This window comes from Solea senegalensis, linkage group LG2 (assembly GCF_019176455.1).
Source record: "Solea senegalensis isolate Sse05_10M linkage group LG2, IFAPA_SoseM_1, whole genome shotgun sequence".
NCBI lineage: Eukaryota > Metazoa > Chordata > Actinopteri > Pleuronectiformes > Soleidae > Solea > Solea senegalensis.
The window spans coordinates 13,152,592-13,163,967 of NC_058022.1; the positions used below are offsets into that span (position 1 = coordinate 13,152,592).

The following is an 11,376-nucleotide window of genomic DNA, read 5'->3' on the forward strand; positions in this document are numbered from 1 at the left end:
CTTCTGTCCGACCTCCTAGGCTTAATTTTTGGAACTGGAAGACTAGGTCTATTTTTTACAAACAGTCTATGATCACAGCGCAACAGTTAATGATAAAATATCACTGATCACCTGTTTGTTTTGTTTTTTCCCCGCAGTCTTCAGGGTATGCTGCAGATGCTTGTGGCGATGTGTGTGCTGACGGGCTTCTCGATCACAACGGCCAGTTTTGCCATCTATGAAGTCAGCGAGCACCACAGTGGTGCCAAGAGGCTCCAGCACATCGCAGGCATCAGCGAGCCCCTCTACTGGGCTGTGAACTTCTTCTATGACATGGTAACGTCTTCTGATCACCGACCAGCAGATCCAACTTAACTTGGTTTAAAGCTAAATCATTTTGTGTCGTTACATTATGTTTGATCTTTTTCAACAGGCCATCTATCTGATCCCTGTGACTTTGACTGTTGCTGTGATCGCAGCCTTCCAGATACCGGCGTTCACAGAACGGCAGAATTTGGGTGTCATCACCCTCCTGTTCGTGCTCTTTGGGTGAGTAAATTGAGAGGAAGGTGATCTATTATAATCTATAATCATTGCTGAGCAATTTTTCTGGATTAATTTGATGGATATTTTCAAATGACAGCATATACTACATTTCATGTTTATGTTGTCGGTCAATTATGATAACATCATGGATACCGAGGTCTTTGCTAGGATCTCTTTATGTGGCAGCATTGCTAAAACTAAAGGGGGGAATAACGCAGGTTGTGTTACAGTGTGGAAGTAAATGTTGAATGCAGAGTATCCAGAAACATGCTTTGTTATGCTGAAAGACATCCTATATACCCAAAGCATGACAAGAATTTTATGGTCTAAAAATAAAATGTTCTGTTGGCCTCAGCCAAGTCAAGTTTACCATGTTTTTTTTTTGCATATGTTTAAACAAAATCAATTAAGAAAAACATAAAAAACAAATGCAGTTTTACAGTACTACTTTCTCGCCTTGATTGCAAGTGGTACTTTGTGCAGCACCGGGTTGGATTTACAGCAGGGGGCATTAGGAGGCTGCGGTTTGTCTTGCAAAGACAGATGGTTGTGGGACTGAATGATTGTTAGAAAAATCACTGCCAATATGTTTGTCCCACTTAAGCCAAATACACTAGAGGGAGGATGGGGGAGATCAAGAAGCAACAGGGCTTTCAGCTTTAATGGTGGAACTTGGTGTGTGAGCTAGAGATGAACTACGGTATATCTCTTTGAAATGCCAACATTTTTTAATCACTCTGAACACAATATGTAGAGTTTGGAAGGGTTTCAAACCCATGATGTGCCATGATTCCCTGCATTTGGATCACTGGAATGATTCACATAATTACGCTGCTGTGGCAGAGGTTTAGGCTCCTGTGTTTGCTGTTGCTGTTCTGGGACTCTTCCTAAGCCCTCGATCTTAGGAGGCCAAGTCAGCAGCACTCTGCTCCTCATTTATCTGACAGATGTCTCCCTCCCAAGCAATGAGTAATCACAGTGCTCCATCTGTCGGGATGCACCCACCTGCTCTGGTCTGCAGCCTTCTTGCCTCTGTTACTTGTCTGCCTACCAAGCACATTTTTGGGACTGTATGGCATGGACCTGCTTTGACTCTGTCTGGATGATTGTGTATCTTTCACTTTCTTTCCCCTTTACCTTTTTGTTTTATACCCTTCTTTCTCCTTCTGTGTTTCACTGACCGAGACCTCCTGATCAAATGCACAAGCAGATTATGTGTGAGAAAGCACAGAACAAAAAAGGAAGGGAAATTATGTTCTGCCAGCAGGTGAATAAGGGGAGAAGTAATATAACTTCTTTCTTCTTGGCATCCTGACTGAATGTTTATCCTCACCATGCAGTGGTATTTTTCCTCCTTCTTCTTCTGCTATTCCCAGCTGCTGTGTTTTAGCCTATGATAAGTCTGAATAACTTAAGTTAATACAATGCAAAGTTGACAACATTCAATATCCACTTTGTGTGTATTGTGCATTTAGTAGCATGGCTGTTTGAGAGGTGTTTTATGTGTGTTGTTAGTTTCTTTCTTTGATGCTCGGTACATATTAATTATTCTCTTTTCCCCTCAGGTTTGCTACCTTCCCCTGGATGTATCTGTTAGCAGGTATCTTCAAGGATGCAGAAATGGCCTTCATCACCTATGTGTGTGTCAACCTCTTCATCAGCGTCAACACAATCATGTCCACGTCCATCTTCTACTTTATGGGCCAAATTTCACCCCAAAACCCTGAGGTTAGCATAAACTGCCCGATACATTTTGTTTGCTCTGAGGTGTTAAGATGCATGTGTTCAGGAACTGAACTATACCTTGTCGGCCTCTGTAGCCGTGGTGATGTTGAGTAATAGTATAATGTAATTCACACATCTAATGACAGGACAGTTGAGGATAAGCACTTTGTTCTGTCCTTTCCTCCTGCAGCTCATCAAGGCCATGTTTGAAAGGATGTGCAACGCCTTCCTCATCTTCCCCCAGTTCAATTTTGGGAACGGGTTGATGCAACTGACCAGGAAGAACATAGAGGTCCAGATCCTCAGTGGTTATGGCATTGATGCCTATCAAAACCCATTCTCCACAGAGGCTTTCAAGAAGATGTTCATTGCCTCCTTTATCCAAGGCCTGGTCTTCTTCACCCTCCGCCTCCTGCTTAACAAGTTCCTAAAGCGAAAAGTCAGGTGAGGAAAACTGAGACCAGAAATGATGCCGTCAATGTTGAAAAGGAGAACATATTATCACATGTACAGGATGTGGAACAGTCAATAGTCTAGAATATAAAAGGTGGATGTACACAGATTAACTCTTATTTAAAGGGGGTTCATTCTCAACCACTGCTAATGGCATTTAATATGTATTTAATTTTATTCTCCATGGCTTGGCAAAGTTGAAAACACATTAATCAGCTGCAATGTTAAAACCAGTTACCTGTTTTATTGTTATGGCTGAGTGGTGTAAATATATTTTAATACTGCTCTAATACAAGACTGAATAATTAAAGACCATTGCAATTAAAGTATGTGAAAAAAGATCAAAATCCAAATTCTTTCTTTATTTGAAGTAAATGATTACATTTTGATTCTAAGGTACTAAGGCAAGCCTGAAACATTACATTTTCATGCCATGGAGCCTTCTTCTGTCTCTCTACTTCAATACTTATTACTATTTTACACTTTTCCAGGCTTTTGATTTGTGGCAAAACATTGCCACAGGTGGCTTCTGAGCACGAGGATGAGGATGTGACAGCTGAGCACCTGCGCGTTTCCAGTGGAGCAGCCAGCTCAGACATACTGCAGCTCAACCAGCTCACTAAGGTCTATCAACACCTAAATAAGAAGGTCCCTGCTGTTAAGAGGCTCTCTGTGGGCATCCCTGCAGGAGAGGTAAGCATAAGATACAGTTATATTAACTAATACTGAGGCCGTAGGATGGTATCAACTTGCTGGTCAGTTGTTGCAAAGATGTAAATGTCTGACACTGATCTAAATAATTATAATGCAAACATTTATCTAATCATTGTGTAATAGTACAGTGAAGAGGTCAAAGGCTTCTGGGTCACTAAGACATGTGTGATGTTTACAGTGCTTTGGTCTGCTGGGTGTGAACGGAGCAGGAAAAACGACCACCTTCAAAATGCTGACTGGCGACGTCAGCCCCACTGATGGCACAGCACAGATCAGGGACTGGGATGGGTGAGCTTGACGTTGTTTTTAATATTTTTTTCATTCTTATTATTATTATTATCATTATTATTGTTGTTATATTGTATTTTGCTTTTAAAACTAACTGTTGAATGTGATAACTAGTTATGTGATACCGTTACAAATTGAAAATATACAGGGGTTGGGTTAATGTGAAGTGCTTTAGATCAAAACAAATCCTTTAAACAGATAATAAAGCAAAAACACAAACAAAGTGAAATCTAATTCTCTCATAAATACTTCACTAAGCACAAGCTGTAAAGAGGACATTTAATATATCTGTCCTGTGACTAGAACTTTTTTTACAGAAGATGGAAATTTAATATTGGAAATGCCTGGTCATGGCGAGGAGGTAATGGGAATTGGTCAGTATCGGTCCAATACTGGTCAAAGTCACTGGATCAAAAATAAAAACGTGAAATCCAATATTTGTTACACAGTTGAAGAATTATATCTTTGAAATGACTCAGCACAAATGTGTTGTTAACAGCTTTATAGTTCATAAATGATATCGGTATCAGACACAAAAAATTGGTATCGTCCCATCCCGAGTAAAAAGACTATTGGACTGATTAATTAATAGATGAACAAGGTTGTGATTTTGAGATCGGTATCAGGCACCATTCCTTAAAATACAAATACTTGCATATGCTTGCAAATGAAATATGATCTGCGATAATCAGTGTGGAAGAAAAGACAGAAACAAACCCATTGCTTAGATTTAATCTCTTCAGGTGCCCAAGCTGTGCTGCCTAATTAATTTGGGCTTGATTAGATTTGTTTAACACAAATTTCCACAAATGAGGGATGTTAACGATTTGCATCAGCAAAAATCTGAACATATTGGTTTGGGATTTTTAAAAGTTGCAGGTGTATCTTATCTGTGTTATCTAAAGCTCTCTCATAACACGCTTAAAGCCTATCTGTTGGTGAAAGCTACATAAATGGTCGGACATTGCCAACACAGCACGCAAGAGATAACAAGTCCTGTGAATCATCCAACATGTCCACCTGTCCTTCATTTGTGTTTTTTTTCCACCCCAGGCAACTGATGGACATCATGGAGTGCCGTTACAAGGGAATTAACATCGGCTACTGTCCCCAGGTGGATGCACTGGACAACCTGCTCACTGGAGAGGAGCACTTGTATTTCTACGCTCGCATTCGAGGCATCTCAAAGAGGGAGATAGACAGGGTGAGGACACGCTGCCACTCAAAGCTTCAGATGTAGCGACAACAGCAACATGCGCAAACTGACACAGGATCAGATAGCAATTCAAACGACGCACTCACCACTGCAGGACCAGCAACTGGTGTTGGTGTCTCCGTGCGTATGCAATCAGGTGGTGTGAAAGTGTAAAAGCTCTTCTATCTGGGGCAAGATGTTAAAGCTTTTGTTGTCACCGCACACAATCCAAACTTAAGAATTAAGCTGATGCTCTACGCTCCAGTGGAGACAAATTTACATTTAAACGATACTTTGATGATGAGAGGATCTCATTTGACGTGTCACTTTAGCTCGATTCTTCTCATTTATCTTTCTAAGAACTAATCAGTCTTGTTTCTGTGGTGATTACTGAATGCGCCCGTCTGACATTGCTGCTGCTGAAATGAGGGGAGTCTGCACAGCATCCAATCAAAAGATAGTGTGATTTTGGATTATCCATCTTGAATTTTTCTTTTTAACAAGAGAAATTTGGTATAAACAGTTTTGTGTTGCATGGAATTTCATAGAAATCATGACAAAATTTAACTGTGAAAGCTGATCGACTGAATGTTTCTCTCTGTATACTGTTTTACTGCTATGGATGCAGAAGCACAAACATATTGATTGTCTCTGACAGCCAAAGTTATGATATAAACAGAATTGCACGCTCGCATTAGCAAGCGCACACATGAATACAGACAGCGAGGAACAGAAATGAGTCTGCCTCGTTCGAATCATCATCGATGCTCTTGTTACAGCTCCTCTTCCATGGTCAGGGGGAAATGTCAACAATGGTTATAACGGTCACAGCATCGGTGTGCGGCTAATTCACAAAGATGTTATATATAGAGTTCCTCTTATGTCGTCTCCCACTGACAGCGCCCTAGCTGTGGATAATGAGACACGCCTTTATGTGGTCATTTCATATTGACATAGTTTTGTCAGGCTTAATGAGGTGTTACATCAAAGGTGATAGAAAAGGTGCTGTCGTGAGAACATTTTGTTTTGGACCAGTCAGGAGTAGTCAGTGTTACCTGTGCTTTTTGTCGAAATGTAGCTGTTGATATTGTGGCTTTTTTTTTGTTCAAAGCATCTAAAGACCCACACAATGCTTCTGTAACCAGATCAATGCACTTAAATTCATACCAAAGAAATCAACACAAAAGACAAATCCTCCTACAGAGAGAAAGCAGAGAATCAAAGTTAACTAAGCTATCTCTTGCATTCGCCTGCTTCATTGATCTTGTTTTCAAACTTGCCAGCTGATGGGGAAAGGCTGACCGATGGGAAATCAACGCAAGCCACTGGAAAATCAGCCGGTCTTTACAGCGCACTTTTTGTGTGATTAATTGGCGAACATAGAGATATAAGAGGGACTGAAATTGGTATGGACATTGTTTAGGGTTTTTCAATCTCACTTTAAATGCGGTTTAACACACAAAACAAACTAATAAGCACCAAATCATGCCGTGTCAGCTGGTGTCCTCTGCTGCAGCCTCAGGACAGGATTGATACAGTCGCCAAGCAAAGTTATCATTATTGTACAAACAACATTAAATATTCATGGGAGTGAGACAGATAGATCCATGTGTGCCACTGCACTGGGCAGAGTAGGAAGATGTAGTATGAGAAATGAACATGGATATCAAGGAGACAGAAAGGATGAGGGTCACCCTCTATAAAAAAAGGCTTTCAGTAAACCTACCAGCGTCTGGATTTTGAGTGTTGTGTGGAATACTGGCCTTGTCCTCCAGAGAGAGGACCTCTTGCTGATGTATTAAATGGATAATCAAGTTCCTGTGAAGGTCCGGTGTTGCTTGGATCTGCTCGAGTCACAGATTTGTGGTTGACCTCACCGCCCACGCTCATTAAAACAAGTGAACAGCATATTGGTTTGTGAAATTGCCTCATATTGCCTCGATGCTCATACAGCCATGCAGAGCAATCCTTCCACCTAATGACACGCAGTGGATGGCAGATAATCCATTGCACATGTACTACATTGATTATCGGGTTGTAGCGAAACGTGGAACAGTTCCTTTTCCCTCTCTCCAGAAATACACCTATTTGTATTAATAAGAAAAAACCTTTTTGTCTTTATAACATTTACAATAATCCTTACACCAAATCATGTGACTTGGCAAATTATCCACGTACACAAGAAGTTTTAAAATAGCAGATTTTTATAGATTAGAATGTTAATATTGTCACTTATAAAGGGTGAAACGTACTATGTTGGTAGAATAGTCATATCTTATTTATTATTTGTGCACTGGAAACCAATGTACTTTTTTTTAATGTATGGTCACTGGAAACAATTTTCAGCTTCTTAAATAAATGTGAATATTTTCTGGTTTCTTTGCTCCATATAACAAAAAAAATATTTTTGGTTTGTGGACATCTCTTTCAAGACATTTGAGAACATCATTCATTCGTTCGTTGCAGTCCTAATTCCCTCCATTTCTTCCTTGAAGGTGGTGTCCTACCTCCTGAGGAGGCTGGAGCTCAACTATCACAGAAACATCATTACTGATGGTTATAGCTGCGGCACCCGAAGGAAGCTCTCCACAGCACTGGCTCTCCTTGGACACCCACAAATCCTGCTCTTGGTGAGAATTCATCTGTTCCTGTTGCTGTTTCTGCCTGTTGTATTGCCTTGCTTGCCATCAGACAGCAAATAATAAAATAGCTTTGCACAACTTTTTTCTGAAAGGATCACTGACAATAGCAGACTGTTTCCTGCTTTTTTGTACTTACATGTCGATCAAATCCTCTCCTCTCTTTCTTAGTCTTCAAATCTTGTTTGTTGTTCCCTCTTCCTCTTGTTTATTTCCGTCTGCCTTGAGTCTTTGTCTTTATTTTTTTGCCATCACCTCTTCATGTTTTGTAACAACAGGTCTCCCATCTCTTATTCTCTTTTTTCAGTCATTTTCACACTGCCCTTGGTTTTCTCTTTTCTCTCTGTATGTGCCACACACTACCTGCAACACACTGCTGCTGTGAGCCTCTCCTTGTCCCTTGATCTCTCCATCTTGAATTCACCCTTCCTCTCTTATGTTCTCACACCCTGCTGCCCTCCTCTCACACCTCCTCTTCTCCACAGGATGAGCCCAGCTCTGGCATGGACCCTCGCACTAAGCGTCACCTGTGGAAAATCATCTCCGAGGAAGTGAAAGGAAAATGTGCCGTGGTCCTCACCTCTCACAGGTTAGGGCGATATCACAATATCACATAGAGTGATTTATTACATGTTGTTGGTTATCAGGATAACAATCAGGTGGGCTAATGTATTTATATTTATGTGTGACAGCAGGTACTTCTAATTAGTGTTAGCTCTAAGGGTCCTGGTATGACCTTTTGTCTTTGTCTCTTTTGTCACTGTCTCACAGCATGGAGGAGTGTGAGGCACTGTGCAGCCGTCTTGCCATCATGGTGAAAGGTCAGTTCCGATGCCTTGGCTCTCTGCAGCACATTAAGAACAGGTTAGTGACCCTTGCTCATCCTCCAATCCAGCAATTACTGCTTCTCCTACCCCTTTATATCCTCCTTCTCTACCCTCCTGTGGTCCTTTGTGCAGCTGAATGTTCAGTTTTTATACATGCCCCGCCGCCACCTCACCCTGCACATAATGTTATATACTGTATGCTCTGTTCCTCAAAATCTCCTTTGCGCAGGTTTGGCAGAGGGTTTACTGTGAAGATGTACTTGGCTGGAGCCTCCTGTGATGCCGAGGCAATCACTGGCTTCATGCAGCGCAGATTCCCCAGCACTTACCTCAAGGTGAGCTTTAAGGAGACTATAATACAGTGCATTGCACTGGAATGCTGCACGACAGTGAATGGCATTCATTGTTATGTGTAAATCTTTCTAGCTGGAGAGTTTAAGTGGCAGGATATTGCTTCTAATACAAGCATTTGGTTGCAGTTATTTATTTAGGGATAGTGTGCAACCAGGCACTTACTGGATGATACTAGCTGTCAGTCACACTTGTGTGTGATATGCTTTGTTGCATATTTTCTTCTAAATGGGACCACAATTTCTAAAATTGACATTATGATCTATTAAATAAAAGTTAAAATTGGTAATTGAGACTTGAACTCCTCAGGAAAACCCCTCAGAAATCATTTATTGATGTTATAAATTAAGTGAGATAGACCTCCATGTACATGTAAAGTTATTTTGTGACCAGTAAAGTTGTCCCCAGTGTCTAACGCCTACTTCTTAGGCTTCACATTTCAAACCAGATGACTATGTCAAATTTCTATGTTTTCATAGACAAATTCATTGATTATTTTGGCTACTTGTAGTCAGTAAAACAAACGGGAAATTATTATGTTAGAATATGTTCGCAAAGAGTTCCCCATTTATTCCTTTTACACACAAGCAGAATATTTAACCCTCACCTTGTGCATTTTTTTCCATACACACAGGACCAACACTCCACTATGGTAGAGTACCACGTACCAGTTGCTCCAGGAGGGGTGGCTGACATCTTCGACCAACTGGAGTCAAACAAGACTGCTCTGCAGATCAAACACTTCTCTGTGAGCCAGACCACACTGGATGAGGTGAGAAAAAAAAAAAAAAGAGACAGGACATAAACAGAGAGAGAAGGTAAACTAGTGTGTGTTTTGTAGGGGTGGGTGGTTGGTAGCAAGGGACAGAAAAAAAAGGGAGGGGAGATGAGAGAGGAAGAGAGAAGGTGAGAGTGGAGTCAGTGACAGAATAAAGCTGAGTGAGAGTGAAAGATTGAGTAGTGAAAGTCTAAAGGAGGCAGAGGGAGACTGACAGAGGATATGCCTGAGGGAAAATAAATGTAATATGAGTTCAGGAGAGAATTCATGAGCTTTATATGCAGCCAGTGCTGGTATTCTTCAACCACTCTGCCCTTTTGGGGCTTTGGGAGTGGAAGATACCATGGGCAGGAGAAAAAGCGGGAGGTTAGGGAGTAAAACTCTTCAGCAGGTTAGCTAAGATTTAAGGCACATTTATAGAATTATCATGGCTCTTTAACACTGTTTCTGTAACGCCACAGGTTTTCATCAACTTTGCCATGGGGAAAATTGGCATGGACACCATACCAATTGATGACGAGGGTGATGACGCAGACTCCCTTAAGACAGTAGAAACATAGAGCAGATTTTTTAAGTCTCTTTACTAAAGATGTAAAGGGTAACTCCCATTTTCATTTGTACAATCCAAATCTAGCATATCCTGTAATTAGTAGCAGAACAGCACACACACACACACACTTGCACAGGTGGAAAAAGTTTATAAACTGAAAACTGAAGTGTTTCCTCTCTTTCAAGTCACATAACAACACTAATTTGTTTACCTTCAATTTTTGAGATGGACAGCTTTTACCATGTAGACCAGATAGGATTGAAACTCCTAAAGGTTTTGCAAAACAACAACTCATATAACACAACATAGAAGTAAACCACTGATATCATTGAAATCAAAATATTGTATCCCTATTACCAATTAATGGTAATGATTTTCATGGATAACCATGGTATCAATGTTGATTAAAAATAAGTGTGATTACCAACATGACTACACTTTGGGAAGCACTGATTTCAATTTCTCTCTATGCACTGTTTACTTTATATTATACCATTGTAAATCAATAGCATTAGATTTCATGTATTTTTCCTTGAGATTTATACTTAAGATAAAAATAGAAAAATCACTTTGATTTTGATTATATACATATATATCACTCACACAATCATTTTTTTTATTCTGAGAAATGTGTAAATGTGCCTTCTGGATTAAATCTTCTTTACAAACACCCTCAATATGCACTTTTCCCTTACTTATTAACACATCCTCTAAGGGCATTTCTAACTTTTAGATGAATAGACTGAATATTTAATGCAGTCTTTCCTTTCTTATTTTGGACCAGTATAAATGGCCTTGAATGCACCAAGACTATTTTTTACAATTCTAATAAAGCTATTTTTCAAATGCAGTGGCTGTTTATTTACGTTTTTGTATGTACTTGTATTATGGAGTACAGAATCTGTGTTTTAGAGTTGATTTCATGAAGTATTGACTTTTGACTTTGGGAGCTAAATGGATATATTCCTAGGTTGAAGCAAAACTGAAGATAAAATATACACTCTTTTGTTTTGTTAGTTTTTATTGGATAAGCTGTGGATATCCTGCCAGAGTGGAGTGGATGCAGCACTTGATTCAAGCTCAATTGTCTGCACATGTGCATCTTCAGTGGGTTTTAAAAAAGCATTTGATTATTGCATTTAAGCTATGATAATATATTAGTAAGCTTGCAGTTTTTGTGAGTATTCTTTTTTTGACCCAGCTTTCCTGAACATTACACTGTTTAAAGGGAACAGGTGAGGGAAAAAAGCAAACAATGAGTAACAATGAACAACAGACTAAAACATTCCAAATTAGTTCAAAAGAGTAATCTAATGATTTGTTAACATTCA

The 11,376-nt window shown here is 39.9% G+C and overlaps 1 protein-coding gene across 2 annotated transcripts in view; it reads left to right on the plus strand.

Annotated features, from left to right (window-relative positions):
• The window catches only part of abca12 (ATP-binding cassette, sub-family A (ABC1), member 12), a 68,076-nt gene extending 57,181 nt beyond the window's left edge, over positions 1–10,895 (plus strand). For both annotated transcript variants that reach the window (XM_044015027.1, XM_044015035.1), the window contains 13 exons: positions 138–315; positions 413–528; positions 2,091–2,253; positions 2,441–2,694; positions 3,195–3,396; positions 3,596–3,705; positions 4,759–4,909; positions 7,396–7,530; positions 8,025–8,128; positions 8,311–8,403; positions 8,596–8,701; positions 9,352–9,489; positions 9,957–10,895. In XM_044015027.1, the coding sequence (XP_043870962.1) occupies positions 138–315; positions 413–528; positions 2,091–2,253; positions 2,441–2,694; positions 3,195–3,396; positions 3,596–3,705; positions 4,759–4,909; positions 7,396–7,530; positions 8,025–8,128; positions 8,311–8,403; positions 8,596–8,701; positions 9,352–9,489; positions 9,957–10,055 (1,849 nt within the window). In that variant the 3' untranslated portion in view covers positions 10,056–10,895. The remainder of the gene's footprint in view (positions 1–137; positions 316–412; positions 529–2,090; positions 2,254–2,440; positions 2,695–3,194; positions 3,397–3,595; positions 3,706–4,758; positions 4,910–7,395; positions 7,531–8,024; positions 8,129–8,310; positions 8,404–8,595; positions 8,702–9,351; positions 9,490–9,956) is intronic.
• Positions 10,896–11,376: the final 481 nt, after the last annotated feature.